General features: G+C 36.5%; 3 protein-coding genes across 6 annotated transcripts; all 3 read left to right on the forward strand.

The window, feature by feature from the left end:
* The first annotated feature begins 529 nt into the window (after positions 1–529).
* On the forward strand, positions 530–2,927 carry LOC122042733 (glycine cleavage system H protein, mitochondrial-like). Its single transcript, XM_042603029.1, has 4 exons — positions 530–785; positions 2,093–2,181; positions 2,373–2,543; positions 2,628–2,927. The coding sequence occupies exons 1-4, from the start codon at positions 680–682 to the stop codon at positions 2,751–2,753; spliced, it is 492 nt and encodes a 163-aa protein (XP_042458963.1). The 5' UTR covers positions 530–679; the 3' UTR covers positions 2,754–2,927.
* Positions 2,928–8,286: 5,359 nt separating this feature from the next.
* On the forward strand, positions 8,287–13,557 carry LOC122042734 (protein NRT1/ PTR FAMILY 7.3-like). The gene is made up of 5 exons (XM_042603030.1): positions 8,287–8,405; positions 8,501–8,621; positions 10,977–11,194; positions 11,511–12,082; positions 12,304–13,557. The coding sequence occupies exons 1-5, from the start codon at positions 8,379–8,381 to the stop codon at positions 13,160–13,162; spliced, it is 1,797 nt and encodes a 598-aa protein (XP_042458964.1). The 5' UTR covers positions 8,287–8,378; the 3' UTR covers positions 13,163–13,557.
* A 1,629-nt stretch (positions 13,558–15,186) lies between these two features.
* LOC122042735 (UDP-N-acetylglucosamine transferase subunit ALG14-like) lies at positions 15,187–19,327 on the forward strand. 4 transcript variants are annotated; one of them, XR_006129341.1, is made up of 7 exons: positions 15,187–15,374; positions 15,935–16,175; positions 16,436–16,578; positions 18,163–18,312; positions 18,402–18,461; positions 18,782–18,976; positions 19,081–19,327. XR_006129341.1 is itself a non-coding variant. In XM_042603031.1 (7 exons), the coding sequence occupies exons 2-6, from the start codon at positions 15,962–15,964 to the stop codon at positions 18,943–18,945; spliced, it is 744 nt and encodes a 247-aa protein (XP_042458965.1). In that variant the 5' UTR covers positions 15,189–15,374; positions 15,935–15,961; the 3' UTR covers positions 18,946–18,976; positions 19,081–19,327. The 4 variants fall into 4 exon arrangements, 3 of the variants coding, with proteins under 3 accessions (XP_042458967.1, XP_042458965.1, XP_042458966.1); XM_042603031.1 differs by having other exon boundaries at positions 15,189–15,374; positions 18,769–18,976; XM_042603032.1 differs by having other exon boundaries at positions 15,190–15,374; positions 15,986–16,175; positions 18,769–18,976.
* The last annotated feature ends 350 nt before the right edge of the window (positions 19,328–19,677 follow it).

Consider the following 19,677-nt stretch of genomic DNA (forward strand, 5'->3'; position numbering starts at 1 on the left):
TCGTCCACGTGTGACACACAAAGGGGATGTGCATGCTAAGTTTTAGTTTGCACATCCGTCCTTACGCGAACTCTATGAACAACAAAGTAAACTTTGGACGCTTGAAGTCACTCGAGGAGTTTGGATCATTTTCAAGCGCCTTGAATTCACTCAATCACACACAGAATCATACCCGAGTGTGTAATCTAACAAACTCCTATATATATATATATATATATATATATATATATTTGGATGTCCAATATGAACGTCTCTCACAGCCGGTAATTTACCGTTGAACCTTTTTATTTTTTTAATTATGTCAACAAAATTTTAAATGTAGAGCTTAAGAGTTGGATTATAATATTAAGTGTAAATAATTTTTTTTCTTCGATGTCCACTGCAGGATAGCACTTTTCTTATCTTAAAAATCTAGGGAATTCATAATAGATTTTTTTTCCTTGCAAATCAGCAAATGTGCTTAAAAATATGATTATAAAATAATAACAAAAAAAGAATGGCATGGCAGATAGTATCACACTTGGTTCTAAGAGGATGAGGCTCTGAATCTCCTCCATTCATAAACCACATCCACACCCACTCTGCAAATCCACAGCCCAATTCCTTCTCCTTCCTCTCTTCTTTTAAGAAGAAGAAGAGGAGGAGGGAATTAACTGTTTTTTTTTTTAAGGATAAGAAGATGGCCTTGAAGCTGTGGGCCTCTTCAGCTGCCAATGCCCTCAAGCTCTCCTCCAGGGCTTCTGCCCCTTTCCCTGCCTCATCAATCTCCAGGTGCTTCTCATCTGGTAAGCTTCGTGAGCTGTTACTCTCTTTTTCACTGACTTAAACTGCATTGGAGAAGGTCATTCGGGAAGCTGCTTGCTATGTGTTTGAAAGAATTCCCATGAGAGTTTATTGCTATTTCTGCCCGTCCTAAAAGAAGAGTTTCTGTTTTGATAGACTTGTCATTATGTTTGAGACAGAACTCTTAGGGTTTGGGGGGAAAGTGATACGAAAGATGCACATGAATGATGGTAAACACAGCCCTAATCTCAATAAGAAAGCTTATTGAGGTGCTGTCTAGTTTGTATGAGTTTCTTCTCTCTCTCTCTTTTCTTTTCCTTTTTTATCTTTGTGTTATTTTGTTTGTTTTATTGAGAAGAATGTTATTGTTTTTTTATATAAACTTGTCGTTATGCTTTCGGTAGCTTCCTTGTGAGAATTTGAGACCTTTTGTGTAATTTTGAGATCTTTCTCAAGCTCCTTTCTTTGGTCTTGTTTCTTTTTCCTTGTTTTGAGTAGCTTAATGTGTTTGATAATTTTCTTGGGAAAGTTCATTTAGAGAAGTAACTTATCATACATCCGAAAGAATTCAGAAAGGGTTTTTTATGACTTTAATTATGAGATTTTGAGAATTTTATGTTTGTTTTCAGAAATATGTAGAAACTTTTCTCAAAATTTATATCAAAAGAAGTGAATCACTTCATTCTGATTTTACCCCTAGTAAACTCGGGGGAAAAAATGCCAATGATCTAGAACATTGTTTACATGAATGGCCTTACTTTGTCTCCTTTTATTGTGTTTAGTGTTGGGATTATAAGTATCTTTGATACTGCTAGATGTGATTGAAGACTGTTCTAACACCGGTTGATAGAATCTACCACAAGCTTGTGTCTTCGCATCCCTTGGTAGAATGGCACAAATACATGAAGAAAAACACATGCAATTTAGCTTTAGACTCTACTCTTAGTATTGATGAAGGAAAGTGGAAAAAGAAAGCTCTCTTATTTACATACGTCTTGATCTGTCGTAGTCGCTAAACACACTTCATGGATATACTTCATAACACACCACTTACTAATTGTCGCCATGTAAAACTATGTCAAAAACCAACTAAGAAGATTCTAAAAATAGGATTTTTTTTTGTGCCACTATTATGTCGAACCCCATATTTAGTCTAAATATCCTTTAAAAAATCATCGAATATAACTTAACTCATTTTTACTAAACAAAACATTTAATTTCCTAAAATGTAATAACTCAAGAAGAAAATTATATACCAAAAATGTACTTATACTATTTTGATCTTCAATTTCTGTCTTTGCTCTTGCAGTGATTGATGGTTTCAGGTACAGTGATTCTCATGAATGGGTGAAGCATCAGGGGGATGTGGCCACAATTGGCATCACTGACCATGCTCAGGTTCTAATTCCTTCTTATCTCAACTAACTAACAATTATAATTAAAAAGAAAAGAAATATTGCCATTAATGAATTCTGAAATGGCAAATTATAATTTAATTGATTTAGTTTTGTGTAGAACTTGATGAACAAACAAGGTTCATATAATCATCTGAAATAGTTAGGACAAACACTACATCCATATCTTTACAGGGTCATCTCGGAGAGGTGGTCTTCGTGGAGCTGCCGGAATCCGGCACATCAGTCACGAAAGGAAGCGGCTTTGGAGCTGTGGAAAGTGTCAAGGCCACAAGCGATGTCAACTCTCCGATCTCCGGTGAAGTCATTGAAGTCAACTCCAAGCTCACCGGGGCGCCTGGCCTGGTAAAACGAGATCTTGCCTCACAACCAATTCAACACCAGAATCAAAACACTGATGTTTTTTTTGTTATCATTATTATCATGTAGATCAACACGAGCACATATGAAGATGGTTGGATGATCAAGGTGAAGCCTAGCGATCCATCTGAGCTTCAATCCTTGATGGATTCGAAGGAATACTCCAAGTTTTGCGAGGAAGAAGATGCGCACTAGAGTATACAGATCGACCAATCTTGTTGCTTGTTACAGACAAGTTCAGTTCCTATGTGATCTTCTTCTTCCTGTTAATGCTTTCCCTTTTTCCTTTATTTTTTAAACAAAAGATTAAAAGGTGGAAACTTTGTTGTCTCGCAGTTATGTTTCTGATTGGAAATTGCATATTATCAATCTTGTTGCTCGATGCAGACAACCGAGTTTTTTCGGTTGCAACAACTTGATCACTTGCATACTTCGGTTTTTCTATGATTAGTTTGGGATAGAAGTCATGGCCACAAAATAAAAACTTTGCTATGTTTCTGATTGGAAATTACTGTGATGGACAATAGACAGTCACTCTTCGATAGAGGTGCTCAGAGGTTGCTTGGAATCAATAGCGATATATAGTTTTGGTTGATTTTGGCCTATGGCTTTATTTTACGGTTTAGATGGCTTGAGTTAAGGCGAGACGAATACTTCTACGTGATAATTCCGTTCGGTCTATTTCATTGTGTAAGAGCTAGATAGGATAAATGGATCGAGGAAGTTAATTAGATGAATTGCACGATGGATCAAGTGACCCGTACAAGTGGTTCGATCGAGTTGAATGTGCGTCGGTCGTGCGAACTTCATGTGGGACCAACCTTAGTGGATGGAATGAGTCGATCATATTCAATATTTGGACTAACAAAACGAGCTAAACATGCTTAACAAGATAGACTAATCGAAGTGGTCAAACAAGCTAAATAGATTGAATTATATATATCCTTATTGAGTGAGCCAAGTGACTCATCAAAGAAGACTTTAACAAATAAACCGATGCAATTAGATAGGCAAGGAGTCACAAAGTGAGCTAGATGAGCTAGGCGATGAATCGAATAAGACGATAATAAATTGAATTGTTCTACTTATGGGGGGGAAAACATCAATTTATTTTATATAGAAAAGAAAATAAATATAAATTATGGAGATATAATAATAATAATAATAATAATAATAATAATAATAATAATAATAATAATAATAATAATAAAGAATATTTAGAATATGATCTAGTTAATTGTTGACGTGGAAAAGAGAATGTTGATGGGTTTGAAAAAAAAAAGTTTAAATCAAAATTGTCAACCATTTGACATGTTTGACGTTGATTGTTGTGTATTACAGTCAAGATATAAGAGCTGTAAAGTAAGGGAGGTGAGTTCATCTCAAGGATTATCTATATATTTGATATTAGTGTTCATTTGAAAAATGAATTTAATGATTTGTTAGACGCCAATTGCAATTTATCGATGTTTTGAGAGAATATATGTATATATACCATTTATATGCTACGGATTTCATCAGAGTTTTTTTTTTTAAAATTTTCTTAGCTTGCTATAATTTCATTATCCTGCACATCCCGTGAATATCTTAAAAAAAATTATTTTGAATTTTTTTTTATTTAATACTATAACTCAACCTCTAAACTAAAGATAAAATTTTATTGACACAATTGAGAATTTAAAAACAAATAAACAAAATAAAATCATAGTGGATGATATATATATATATATATATTCCATTATTTTTTTCGAGTTGTTTAATATAACTAAATAATTTGCTATGTTAATTTTCTTAAATTTAGAGGGAATTTTAATGGGTAAAAATCAAAAGATGCCCTAAATTATGGAACTCCTAAAAAATATGTCTCTTTTTAAAAAATTAAAAAAAAAATCAAAAGGATATCCTATCAAATTTTTTATCTTAATATTTTCAGAGCTATTGTAACATCTATGATTAGTTGTTATAATATTGATAAAGTAGAGAAAAATTTTCAATCTCATTCTTAATTTTATATACAGTCCCTTTATTCAAAAAATTTTGTTTCCACTCTCTACATGTAAAGTTTTCTTTACTTCAATTCTCCTCATGTAAATATACTAGAAATAAAAGATATTTTAAATATAAAACACAGGAACTATTTAACTTTTTTTTTTTTTGAAAAAAAAACTAAGCTTTCATGATTTGAGACCGTCCATTTGATTTTTGTCAATTTTAATTTAGAAATGGCGCATCCCTTTCATGGTCTGCGGACCACGTTGAATGTCATTATCGATTCAACATCGCGGCATTAACAAAATGAAGTCACTTATCCACTATTTTGTGGAATTCCAACAAAAAGCTTCTTGTAAGAGGACATTTACACAAAGCAAAAGTTTTTTGTTTCCATTTAAAAAACTTTTTAAAATTTTGAAGTAGGATTTAATTAATACTACGAGCTGTTTTTCTTCGGCTGAGGTTCGAATTGGATGAAGAAATAATTATGCTAATAATCTTTTATTTCAAATGTTTAACACGATGAAATGTTAGTCAACAACCATCCCTTCACCTCTTTGTCTGTCCACTTTAACAATTGATGATCGCTTTATATTCCTATTCTAATAGTCCCTTTCATTTAATGTCATTGTCCAACCCTTCTATTCCTCGTTTAGCTATCCGGTATCTCTTAGCCACCACTCGAGACGAAATTTGCTCCACATTCAATCTAGTGACCCTCCCTCAAGGAGGAGCTCCAATGCTTGACTCGTCTCAAGGAGGAACTTCAGGATCGAGATGCTCTTTCGCTTACATTTGCAAATTAGGGAAGAATCACGATGAATTCAATTTGATAAAGTGTAGGTCGAGAATACCGAACTTGATCCATCCGCATCAATTTGATAGACTAGGCAAGGATCAAGACAAAGATCAAACACTAACCGGGGAAAGATCCCCCATCAAAGGGTCGCAATTCAGCACATAAAACCTAACTTTTTTTTCTCATACAAAGTTGATCACAGTTGGGCAACCCTTCTTTACAAATATAAAATACAAATAAATATATAAAAAAAGGTTAGTAATGGAAACAAAGACCTAATTGCACATCTTTATCACTTTAAAGAACAAGAGGTCCATAACAAAGAAAATGAAAGCCTTATCACTTGTTGGATCAAAAAGGCGGGAAAATGTTACTATTGTTACAATAAGATGATGAGGGGAAAAAGATGAATAAAAAAGCTAATTTAATTTAATTTTTTATGATTTTTTTTTGCAAAAAATATTTTACACAGATTTTATTATTAGTCTCATCTAACGGCTGAGTCATATTTATTGTTTTTGTTTTTTTTATCATCATTTTAATTTCCCCAACAAATTTCCCTCTGGCACACACTCCCGACTCCTCCACGAATGTGGAATCTAGCTGTCGCTGTATCCCCACTCAACGCTCAACAGCGACGCGCCTCCATTAGCCGACAAATTGTTCGACGAAATGGCTCAACCATCTCTTTCACATTTCCTAACATCATGCAGCGTCAGGAGTGGCGGCTGCTTGATAAGCCACGGCAAAAACCCAACTTTAATACGAGCTCTTACGTCTCACATACATGCACTTCATTATTATTTCTAGTATTTTAATGCCTAGATTTTTGACTTAGGAATAAGTGGATAGATCAGTGTTGAACTTTTGGGGCTGCGGACTGTGGTGGCCGTCAGAAAGGTAGACAATTTGCGTCGGGGATGATGTGAAAGGAAGGAAAGGAAAGGTGTAAAATTTCTGGAGATATTAAAGAATTAAACTTACAAATCCTCTTATTGTTTAGTAATTTCATTTTGGACAGATAATCATAATTCAAATTGAACTTCTTTACTGGGAACGAACTGTACCTTGACCTGTAAGATCGGTGTTCAAGTTTTGGGGCTGAGGACTGTGATGGCTGCAGAAAGGTAGACAATTTGCAAAGGAATGATGTAAACGGTCAGGAAAGTTGAGGTGTAAAGTTTCTGGAGGTATTAAACGAACTAAACTTACAAATTCTCATCTTGTTTAGTAATTTCATTTTGGACAGATAATCATAATTCAAATTGAACTTCTTTACTGGGAACGAACTGTACCTTGACCTGTAGAAAATGTTCTGGGCTGCAAGGAATCTGTGCTTCACCTTTCCATGTCCTTCTAAATCATCTTCTACAAGCAAATTGGAATTTGGAAGAAGGATTCAATTGTATGGAAAGCCTCAAAAAATAATCATAATGATATAACACATGTCTGTTTCAGTCTTCATCAATAGTATTAGACCAACACTACGAAGAAACTATATCTGTCAGAATAAAGAATTTTAGTTTGAGATATTTGGATAATCCAAGACAGATTTGAGCACTAAACCTGCATGCTGCATACGAGTTTCTGTGACTTAAGATACTGCAGAAAAGTATGACAAATTGCAGAAAAAGCTACAACTCTACACAACTCCACGATAAAAAGTAAGATAGCGTAGGGGAGTTATCACGACGCTACAAGAATTGCTGTTCTTCATATAAAGTCCAAAAGGCCAGAATTTTACTGCTTGATCAAAAGGACTAAAATCTTGCTCCAAGATATGGACTGTAGCAGTTCGAGAGTGGAGATTTTTCATAAAACTAGCGTAGCTTTGATCTAAGTCTCATCCATTTTCCTGTAAAGTGAAGCAAGAACGTAAGGCGTGTCAAATTCAGACCTGTATGCCCACTATGTATCTAGGTCCATATCGCAAGTCATGTCATGGCTTATCTGTGATGTGGGCTTTCCATCCTACTATCTTAGCTTTTGGAAATAGTGTCTCCATTACATATCAATCCAAAACAACCTTGGCAAATCTCATCCAACCGTGAAGGTAAGGGTCAACTCTTGAGTGGATCACGATTGAATCATGTGTGTTCACAGATCAGAATGAATTGCTATTCGCATGCTTCAGACCCGTTTAAGTTTGAGGCACTATGCTTGACTTTCTAAATTAGTTAGGCCACATATGGAGAAGAAAGAAACATGGATTTTTCTCATACATTATGCATGCATAATTTGAAATAAGACTCCAAGATCAAAGAGAATTTTAACTCAATTATCTCTCCCCTTGCAGCTAAAAACTTACTCAAGAAATAATTTCAGTATTTATGCAAGAGTTTGAGATCTTAATTCTCTGCAAAATAAGTAACTCAGCTCCAAAACTAATTCCCTATATAACTTGGATACCTTTTTGGCTAAATTAGCGTTGCAGCAAATGTTGCGAAAGTTTTCAAGGAACTTGGTATTCTATTTTCGCACCCTGCTAAGAAGTGTTCAACGAAATATACTTGATGCAAATAAAAAATATATAAAGTATTGTGAAATATTTGAACTTTCAACTTCGAGTTATTGTAATAAGAAGTCCATAATGAGCAAATCATCAGGGTATGATAGATAATTTGAAGGAAAAAAGGATAATCGATGGTCCTAAAGCTCCTGATTTTTTCTCTAATAATAAAATATTCCTTTCTATTTAAACCTATTATTTAAGTTGTCCAACAAGGCATGTCTTGTACATGCAATATGCATGAATCCAAATCCAACTGGAAAACCTTGTGTCCCCTTTAAATTCCTTTGGTTGTCATTTTCAATTTGTTCATGGTTTTGATTCCTCCATGAGGCCAAACCATATCACATATCATTTGGGCACCCTCTAATCTAAGCCATTGATGCATTTCCCTCACTTCTATAAATTCAAACCTCGCCAGCCTCCCTTGGCACCAATTGCCCATTCTCTTTCTCCCTTTCTTCTCTCCTGAACTCTACTCCTGTGCTTCTCTTTGCATTTTGACATCCCAGTCGGAGCAATGGCTAAAACTGACAAATCTAACATGGTCAGTAGCTTATCGAGGATATTATCGACTAATAGGCCATGAAATTTAGATCTGAATGGCTGGTTAGACTGACAAAATTGAGTTGAATACTGCAGGAGACAAGAGGAAGCAAAGATGAGGAGTACGAGTACACACTCGATGGATCAGTGGATTTCAGAGGAAGGCCTGCAGTCAAGGACAAGACTGGAGGCTGGGTGGCTGGATCTCTTCTTCTAGGTAATATTTGATTCAGTAACTAAATCATCAGGGAAAAAGTATTAGTATTTTTCATTCATGTTTAAAATAGAAAACGATTATTAACAGGAAACTGTGTATTAAGACACCGAAAGAACCCAACTCTTTACTCTAAAACGATATCAACAGACCTTTCACAGTTTCTGGTTCTTTAGAAGCAATAACATGAAAAAAAAAACATTGATGAAGTTGGAAAAAATAGATATCTGCTGATGTTCAGAACTGTCTTATGATACTAAATTTCAAGCACTGATTTGGATTTCACCGACTATTAAGTCAAATCAACTATCAAAAACAATCTACACAATAGGCCCATAAGGCAAGTGAAATTTCATAAAAGTGGCATTTCTAAATGCTATAGTTGTTCCTTAGTATAGATTATCTAAGTAATGGTGTTATTCTGTCAGACAAGGAGTAGAGAGGAAAAATAGATTAAAACATATCAACCTAGATATTCAAGGGCCATCAATAAATTGAGTCACATGTTGGTTAAAAAGGTGGCAACAGCACAAGCAGCATGAGTACAGATCATTACAGATAAACCAATATATAAGTGGGTCTATTTGGTTGTGGATGCTCTAAGTGTGTTTTTTGGTTAGCTATGATATCTACGGTTTACACGAAAGCACAAGTAATACTTTTCCTGTAGAATAGCGTATGGTTGATTCTTTCTTGGTTTTGACAATGAAATATATACTAACCTGGCAATCATAGAAGCATCATATCTGATGGTGCCTGTCACTGTCTGCAACTACAGTTGGCATCGACCACATAAGTCTTTTGCATGAGAAAAATGGAGCAATTTAAAAAAGGAAAATGAAGCAATATAAACAAAAGAAAAAGATAGGTGGTGTATTTTATTACAAAATATTATCCTAGGCATGTTTTTTTCAACTTTAGCCTAATTAGATAAAGGTCAAAAGGTATGAATTGCTCACAAGGTTAGTTCAGGCTGGAGATTAGCAATAACCCACTCAAACTTAAACTTGACTCATCTTAAGACAGTAAGTACTTATCTAAAAGTTTACCCTTGGTTCTATGTTCATATGAAAACATCTTCTGTGATTAAAAGTCACTGAAATTTGGTGGGAGCATCTCACATATAGTTAAACTATGGTACCACCTCATTACACAATTAAATATGGGTATAAATCTGAACAAAATTACATATGAATAAGATTCATTCAAAGTGTGCATGTATGCAACCTAATTCAGACAATCTATGAACGTATGTTTTTTTTTCACAAATTGCATGTGTATGATGCTGAAATAAAAACTACATATTTGGGTTCCTTCCAATATAAGGTGGCTATTAAGTGGTTTCAACGTCATAATTATAGGTCACTTCAAGGTATTTACCAGGCAAGTAGATTTGTAAATTAGTTTGCATAGTAAAACAATGATGTATAATGGCCCACAATCTATTTTGCGAAATGAGGTCAAGATTTATAGACAAAAAACTAGATTTCTTAAGCACCTTTAGAACTACACAAGATAATTTGGGGTCTCACACACTTTAACTTGACATAAACTTAGATGAAAACTACACAAGATAATTTGTAAATTATTCAGCATGGTGAACGCTAACAACTTATAGCATGATTCTCTTTCAAAAATCTTATTTATTGAGTTTTTTTAATTCTAAAAAAAATTACCTAGCCTAAATATGAATCACTTGATAATTAACATCTAAAGATACATGTCCATCTAAATATACTTCGTCTCCAAAAATCAAAGCAACTACTGTTTTGGATTCTAGAGGAAAGCTGGATATAGTAAAAAATGAAGATAAGGGACGAGATTTATATTCGTGGTCTCTCCTTTAAAGCAAGCTGCATTAATGAATGGTGACAATTTGAACATTATCACATAGCAATGGCCCCAAACATTATAAATATAGCTAGCAGTTCCCACGAAACTGAGGTTGATAGTTTTATGAACTTTTTTTTAAAGTAGAATAACTCATATTCAAATTGAATCCCAATGATACAAGTGAGACCCAACAATACAAGTGCAAGTGGCTGACACGCCTTAAATAGTAGTTCAATCATCAAGTTTAATAATCAGAACATGCATGCCAAACTTATGTGTGATAACTTAGACAAGCAAAAAAGGCCATCAAATAAAAACTGTTTCTCTCCGATGACACAGTGAATTCAAGTCAGACTAGCCACAATAATTCATGGAGAAATTATCATGTTTCCATATCAAGAAAAGCATACCAACATCAGCATAATTGAGGATCTACTATGGAAGCGACTATCTGCATTATGTATCTCTTAAATCTTTCTGCAGTTTACACTTGGAACTAACCATGTGCCTTCAATTTTTATTCAGTGAATCAGGGATTAGCCACGCTTGCATTCTTTGGGGTTGGAGTCAACCTGGTATTGTTTTTGACAAGAGTTCTGCAGCAGAACAATGCAGAAGCAGCCAACAATGTCAGCAAATGGACAGGCACAGTCTATATCTTCTCGCTCGTAGGGGCCTTCCTCAGTGACTCTTATTGGGGAAGATACAAGACTTGTGCCATTTTCCAAGTCATCTTTGTAATAGTAAGTCATTCAATTCATGCATTCAATACTTTAATCTGCGATACACCTTATCCTGTAGACACTCTTCAATTTCCAAAATCTGGGTTCTACTAGTTAAATAAGGGAGAAGTAATCTTTTACAATTTACCATGCAAATAGTTATTAGATTCTAAGATTCTTAGCTAATAAAATGAAATATAATTCATTGTATTGGCAAATCTAATTCAGTTGTGTTGACATGACAATTATTTACATGTATCATATTGCACTTTTTTCAAGAAAAGCATATCATTGTGCAATGTAGCAAAAACTTACCAAATACTATTTTTAATTGCAGGGATTGGCGCTGCTCTCTCTTTCCACTCACCTATTTCTTCTCAAACCCTCAGGGTGTGGTGATGAGGATCTTAACTGTGGACCACACTCAAGCCTACAACTTGCGATCTTCTACCTCTCAGTCTACCTGGTTGCTCTAGGAAATGGAGGGTACCAACCAAACATAGCCACCTTTGGGGCAGACCAGTTTGATGAGGAAGATTATGTAGAGTCCCACTCCAAGATTTCATTCTTCAGCTACTTCTACTTAGCCCTCAACTTAGGCTCTCTTTTCTCCAACACATTCTTGGACTACTTCGAGGACAAGGGTATGTGGGCGCTAGGCTTTTGGGCATCAACTGGGTCTGCGATGCTGGCCCTGGTCCTCTTCCTCTGTGGCACCACCAGTTACAGACACTTAAAGCCTAATGGCAACCCTCTCACTAGGGTATGCCAGGTCATCATCGCTGCATCAAGGAAGTGGAGGATCAGAATGCCACTAAGTGGCAAAGATCTGTATGAGGTGAAGGGCAAAGAGGCTGCAGACTCGCATGCTAATGGAAGCAGAAAGTTACTCCATACTAAAGGCTTCAAGTAAGTTTCTGAATCTTTTTTCATCTGAAGTATAACTTAAATTTTGTCTCTCATAGTGAAACCCTTGCTAGCTGGTACCACCATAAATTGGTTCAACATGCCCTAGGAAATCTTTCATTGAGAATAAGGACCATCATGTGAACCTCAAAATCCATTTTCATAGCTTACACGTATTTGCTGCATCTTCATTAAGCTAAACTTGGCATGATCTGTTGTTGTAGATTCCTGGACAGAGCAGCAGTCGTTGATCCAGATGATTTCATAACAAAAAATAATCAATTGAGTTCTTGTAATCCCTGGCGTCTCTGCCCCATCACACAAGTCGAAGAGCTCAAATGTGTGCTCCGTCTCCTACCCATATGGATGACCACCATAATCTATTCAGTCGTTTTCACACAGATGGCCTCCCTCTTTGTCGAGCAGGGTGCAGTCATGAACAATAATGTTGGCGGTTTCCGTATTCCTCCTGCAAGCATGTCTGCCTTTGACATCGCCAGTGTAGCACTCTTCATATTGTTCTATCGCAGGCTACTCGCTCCCTTGATTTCGAGATGGAAGAAGGATAGAAAAGGGCTCACAGAACTGCAACGAATGGGAGTTGGGCTCGTCATAGCAATTATGGCAATGATTTCGGCAGGAGCAGTCGAAGCCTACAGGCTGAAGAATGTATGCAGTGATTGTACAGATGACAGCTCTCTAAGTATCTTATGGCAAATTCCTCAGTATATGCTGATAGGAGCTTCAGAGGTGTTTATGTACGTGGGTCAGTTGGAGTTCTTCAATGACCAGGCGCCGGATGGACTGAAAAGCTTCGGCAGCGCACTCTGCATGACCTCGATATCACTAGGGAACTATGTGAGCAGTCTTCTGGTGACCGTAGTGATGGAGATAACGTCTAAAGGCAATTGCCCAGGATGGATTCCAGTAAACCTCAACAGAGGGCACATGGACAGGTTCTACTTTCTCCTTGCAAGCCTAACTGCTGCAGACCTTTTGGTGTTTGTTGCCTGTGCAAGATGGTACAAGAGCATCAAGATAGAGGGAAGGTATGAGGACGATGAAGACACCTCCAATGTCTGAATGTGATTTAAGCATTGATTCTTTAATTGATGCAAAGAAAAAGGTCTAATATATTTTAGTTCGCTAGAAGTTATGTGAGAGCTTGACCAATGCTTTTGGGCATTGTGAGGAAGCAGATGCCTGCCATGACATGAAACACAAATCCTTTGGGCGACGCAATGCTTCAAATAAATAAGGGAAAGCTGTTCCTAGACAATGGAAATCACTACTATCTTTATTCCAAGAAGGGGAGAAAGCAGCTTTGTCAAATAAAAACATTGTAGAACTGAACTAATGTCTAGTTTAGTTGGCCAGATTGCTGCTAACAGAACCTTCATGCTGTATAATATTATGAATTTAGACAATAATACTTCCAATTAAACTCTTTTACTACCAAAAGGACAGTTGCATGAAAGATGGATACAAAGAACAACAACTCACACTGATACTTCATTCAATTACTGTGCAATAGATAGATTTCATGAGGTTTCCACCACCTCTTCTGCTAATGCAAATTCTGCCAAATGTTCCAACGTCCAAGGCTTTGGTGTTGATGCACCTCAAGGTGTGGCATTGCTTCCTAGACACTTCAAGATTTTAATGTGACTGAATTGGTAGCCTTATTCTTTCAGTCATAATTTCAAGCAAGAGAACAAACCTCACAGATGAATGATGCTGGGAATTTGGGCATACCATCACATTGATTCACCAGATCATGGTTGTTTCGAGTTCCAATTCCCCTTTTTCTTATATTTTTATTCATGACTTGAGATAGGTTCTATAAGGAGGTAGACTTCCCTCTGCACCGCTCAACCTTGAAGGGCCTTCTCCCATCCCTCAACAAGTGTGGAATATGTTCTTGAATCCGCTCCCAGTCCAACATCACTCCCCAAAACTCGACAGCTTTCCTCCATTTCCTGCAGCATCCTAGGCTCTTCTCCATCTTGTAATTGTTGTTGATTGAGCATTCATCTACAGAAATTATCACAATTGTCATCCCACCATCTATAGAAATTAGAAAACATCGTCAGTGTTACAAGAACTAGGTCCTGCAACAGCTTTAATCAGTAACGACAAGTATCCTACTGTAGATATGTGACAAAAAGTGAAATCGCTCGCTCCAACATCCCCGTCGCATCCAATCTCATGTTATCATGAGGGAGGTAAATCACGATAGCCAAAAGGGTAAGTGATGATGGGATGAGTTACACAGGGATTTATGCCCCGACAATCCTACGATTCAATCCCGTGACTTCATATGACAAGTATACCATCATTTAACGTCATTCGAGACCGTGGAGTCTAAGTTTACTACTGCAGATATAGTCTTCACTATTCAAAGAGAGAGAAGAGAGAGAGAGGATGAGATGCAAAGTAGCCACCGATACCTCTAGTCCAGTAAAACGGAACTCACTATTCGGAAGCTTCTGAGATGCGAAAGTTCTCTTCAACTCCGCCACGCTCTTAATACAAGATGCTTTCGACTTCCCTGGCACTGCTACAGCTACCTTCTCCCACCTCACGGCGACATCCTTGGAGAATGCCCTAAGTGCATCGAGAAGTGCAATATCCTCTCCCGAGCTCTAGGTTCCAGCCCCTCCACCATTCTCCTTCGTGGAATCACCATACTCCATTAAATTTCCGCCTCGAAGTTACGGCTCGATCTCGGAGGTAGCCACCCGGTTATCCACCGTCTTCCTCTGATTCAAAAACTGTCGATACGAATCCTCAGACGCAGGGCTTCTCTCCGATAATGCTATCCAACACGCGCCGCCCTCGGAAAACTTCTGCTATCTTCTCCTGATGCCGTGTCTCGCCGGCCGGGGGCTTCGCGATCTGCCTATTGAGAAGCTCAAATCCGCAGCATCGGCCCGTTCTTATACAACAGTCTTCAAAACGATTTTTTTTAAATGATTTTTTTTTTCAAAAGGGACATTATAATAAAAATAAAGGCTGCCTTTTTTATCTTTCAGGGAGCGAAATGAAATTATTTAAATTCAGGTGGATAAAAAAGATGAAACTTCGGCAATATTTGTTAATTAAATTACGCATTTCGCCTCCATTTGCGTCGCGGCCGCCTCTGCGATCCACCTCCATCGCGCGCCGCTCGTCTCGGCCGAAGGTTCGCGCACAGCCTCCCAATTCCAGATCTACACCGCCCTGCCTCCGTTGAAGCACCACCGAGCCTCCGCAATCGTTTGACCCCGTTTCTCTTTGATTCTCATCTATCCGGGTGCGCCTTATCACTTTTTCCTTTTCTCTTTTCTCTACTCTTGCTCCATTTCCTTTTTCCTGCCATTTCCTCCCAATTTTCGATATGGTAGGTATTTTGGGGGGTATCCCAACCTCTTTCGACCAGTGAGCGTCTGATTTCTGGTAAAATCTTTTATGATTACTGCAAACCACGATCTGGATCGGCGATTCTTCTAATCGAGTCGACGTTTAGACTGTGATTTTTTTAGCAATGATCTTTGATTGATTCAGAAAATGGATTGTGCATTTCTCAATGGTCACACGCACACGTAAATTCTATATTGCTATCATATACTTATTAGAGTACTGGTATTTATTTTGCGCAGTAAGGACGCAATCTAATATACACTCGATATTAGCTTCATTATTTGAAATTCCATGTTTGATTGCTAGCATTTTGTATTTTTGTGTCAACTGCCTTGCTCGTGATACAATCTAATATACTCGATAGTTTGCTAGTTTTTCTTTCTTGTATCGTGTAAGGTTGCTATTCTTTTCTCATATTTCTTAGTATCTAAACTAAAGTTTGCTATTGCTCAGGATTTTCAGTGTGAGACTCGTATTCTGATGCAATTGTTCCTCGTTCTACAGGAGGGAAAAAGGGGAGTCTTCATCAACTTAAAGGGCATGGGGAAAGTTAATGATGGAATTTTGTGCTTTATTTTCCCAATTTTTGTCACTATTATAGTGGTCCGTTTGATGTATGTGCTGTATTGGGTCAGAAAACCGAATAGATCTTTGAGAACGGATAATCTAAGAACGCTCATTGTCCTTGGCTCAGGTAAACGAATTTTTATAAAAAGCTATTGTCTTGTGTCTATTGGCTCATGACATGGGATTGGTTGTGTGGTCTCACAGATTTAGACAAAAGAATAACTGGACATTTTGTTAAATATAGACAGATCAATTTTGGGGTCATTGAGTTTGTAATATTTTTTATTGATTAATTTTGGTGTCTGAAATACCATCCTTTGTCACCAATGACAATATATAGCTCCCATGCATGAAATATTCAGTTTGACCAAGTGATTTGGTATGCAGGGGGGCATACAGCCGAAATGCTTAGAATTGTAAATGTCCTCCAGAAGGATAGATTTGCTCCGAGATTCTACATTGCAGCTGCAACAGATAGCATGAGTCTGCAAAAGGCTAAAGTTTTGGAGGATTCTTTGATCCAACAAGAGGTACAATTTGAATTACATTTAATTTAAAAATAATTGCTTATATTGTCTGCCCATTTTGGTTGACCGTGATTTTCTATTCCTTTGGTTGATATCTCTGTTTGTCAATTAAAGCTTGTTATTAAGCATCCCTTACCTCTCCAAAATAACAATAAATCAAGCAATAGAAATAAATGAAAGAAAAGGGAAGTCTGCCCTTAGTTTTCAAATTGGGTTGATTCTGGACCTGAATTGTCAAAGTGATTCCACATTTCTTGCTTTCTCCTTTTTGATGGAAATTAAGAGGCAATACTTGAAAATTCACCTATAACATTATCGACCATAATAAGCCAAAATCATATGGAATTGGATTGGGAATCCACACTATAGATATATTTTATCACAATAAAGCAATTTTGAATTTTGATTAACAAATTTGATGAACTTGTAGATTGCAACATGCAAAGTAATGCTATTAAGGGACACACATAGGCACTAAGGTGCTGCACCTTAGGCTCCTTTAGTAGATTAGGTGAGGCAAATTCACTAGGCACAAGAAAGGCACTATGACATTCACCTTGACAAATAGCCCAAGGCACGAAAGATAGTACTCAATACTAAGGGTCTGAATCTTTTCTTGATTAAGATGATGACTTCATCATTTGGATAACATAAATTTTTTGTATCACATAACTTATCACACTAACTGTTATTTGTTACTTTTAGTAATGATATTATATGTTACCATATGTACTATGATGGTAATGTGAGAATTTTATTTATGTGATTAGAATAACTTTTCTTGCTAATGGATTCCTTCAAGTGTTACATTAATGCCAGTTTGTGTTATATTGCATGTGCGTATATAACACATTCAAATTATATACTCAATAGTATGAAAAGGTATACCTCACTTCTAGGCGCATGCTTGCACCTAGGCTTAACATCTCTTGTAGTCTAGCGCCTTCAGAACATTGATGACATCAGTGATTCTTTCATTAATTGATTTTCCAAAAGACAAGATGGATAGCAAGGACTGAGAAGATATCCAAAATTAAGAGAAGACTTAGAGAAGCAATGGACTCAGAGGATTCCTATAAAAGCTCACTGCCTCCTTTTCCTTTCTCTAGGATTGGTTAAGGCCTAGGCCCCTTATACTCTCTCTTTTTGTTAAATGTCTAAGTATTATGTTGCTGATTCCAAACCAACTGATCAGATCTTGATATTTTTCAAGTTTTTACCTCTAGCTAATACCATTGTGATTTCAATTCTGCAACCCGAGCATTCCTCATACTGTTATTATATTGTGCTTTGTTCTAATGCCTGTGAATTTTATACCTGGCAACTTGTTGGTTATTTTTTACACTAGATTTTGAATAAATTGTTCACTAAAATGGATACTATGACACTCTTTAAGCAATTCAGAGATAGTTTTCATTTTCTATTTTTATTGCAACTGCTAAAGATTCTTTTGTTTGGATGACTTTCAATTGACATTTCTTGATGATATTGTTTTACAATTTATTTATGCCTAGGCTACATGTTTGCATCTTTTGATGCCCCCAAAGCTCACCATTGTTGTTCCATTGTCTGATTTTGGGATTGCAGAACAGTGGAAGAAAGATGGTTGAAGCTTCCCAGTTTATTCAGATCTATCGAAGTCGTGAAGTAGGACAATCATATGTAACCTCTATTGCAACAACTTTGATAGCATTGGCACATGCAGTGTGGCTAACTTTCAGAATCAGACCTCAAGTGGTATTTTCTTCTAAAGTTAAATTGTTCTCTGAGTTATTATGATTTTTATAAAACTTACTACTTTCATATTGCTTATTCTTTCTACACAGATTATTTGTAATGGTCCTGGTACCTGCATACCTCTTTGTACTTCTGCATTTCTATTCAAGGTTTGATGATACTCAGTTCACCTCTTAACAATTTGTGCCCAAAAGTTTATCATGGATTCCTGATTGTTTTTCTTTTTTACTTTAACAGTGTTATCGTACAGCTTGTGCCTTGTCATAATTCATGGACAGATGGATATCAAATCATAAAATTGTTAGGCTATATTGATAGCTGCTATAATATTTCATTGTAGTTATTTCTTGATAGTTATGCTCATTTCTTTAAGTCAGATATCACCCAATTTTTAGATTCATCTTATTCTTACAAAACTAAATTATATCTCAAGGAAATCTGATATTTCATCCTCAGTTGGTTGGCCTAGGATGGTCGAACATTTTTTACGTGGAGAGCATTGCACGCGTGAGGAAGGTTTCATTAAGTGGCTTGTTGCTTTATAAGCTACTCCTTGCTGATCAGTTCTATGTGCAATGGCCCCAGTTGCAAAAGAAATATCCTAGGGCACAACTTGTTGGTTGTCTCATGTAAAAAACAGAAAGCTCTGATGTTACTCATCCAGGTACTTCCTGTGTTCACATGTTTGGTTTATTGTTACCGTTCATATTGTATTGCACTCAGTAAATTCCAATATTCATTTACCCCCGTTTATTGTCTTCTTGACAGTACAAACAGATTCCTGTATACTAGTTGGACAACAGAAGACCTAAGTGCAAGCTTCAATACAACAACAAAAATTTAGAACTATGCAGTTCTCTTGAATCTTTGTCCACAAAAAGTTATCTCAAAGCTGCTAGCTTCTTGTGATTTATGACATTTGGTTTTCTTTTTCTCCTATTATGGATATCAATGGCTGAGCTAATTACAAGGATTTGGTTTATAGTTTAATGGCACTCATCAAAGATTGTTGGCATATCTATCTTTGTGTGCTTCCAGTTCATTATATGCTATTCTCACCAAGTTCTTGACTCGTCATAATAAATGTTTGTTGATTGCTGTGTTCTTCGGCATCAACCTATCTCTGCTACCAGGTTTGGGTATATGTTATGTGAATCAGTGGTATGATATTTATTCATATCTGAGCTAGGAATATTTCAACGAACTGTATTAGGGCTTTTGATCAACTAAGCTTGGAACACAATATTTTTGTTTGAGCACAATTGACTGAATGACTTTGGTCAGTTGGCTGAATGATGTACAATGGCCTGGGAGCACTATTCAATTCACTGTGAACAATACTGTAGGGTTCAGCATTCAATTTAT

This window comes from Zingiber officinale, chromosome 2A (assembly GCF_018446385.1).
Source record: "Zingiber officinale cultivar Zhangliang chromosome 2A, Zo_v1.1, whole genome shotgun sequence".
NCBI lineage: Eukaryota > Viridiplantae > Streptophyta > Magnoliopsida > Zingiberales > Zingiberaceae > Zingiber > Zingiber officinale.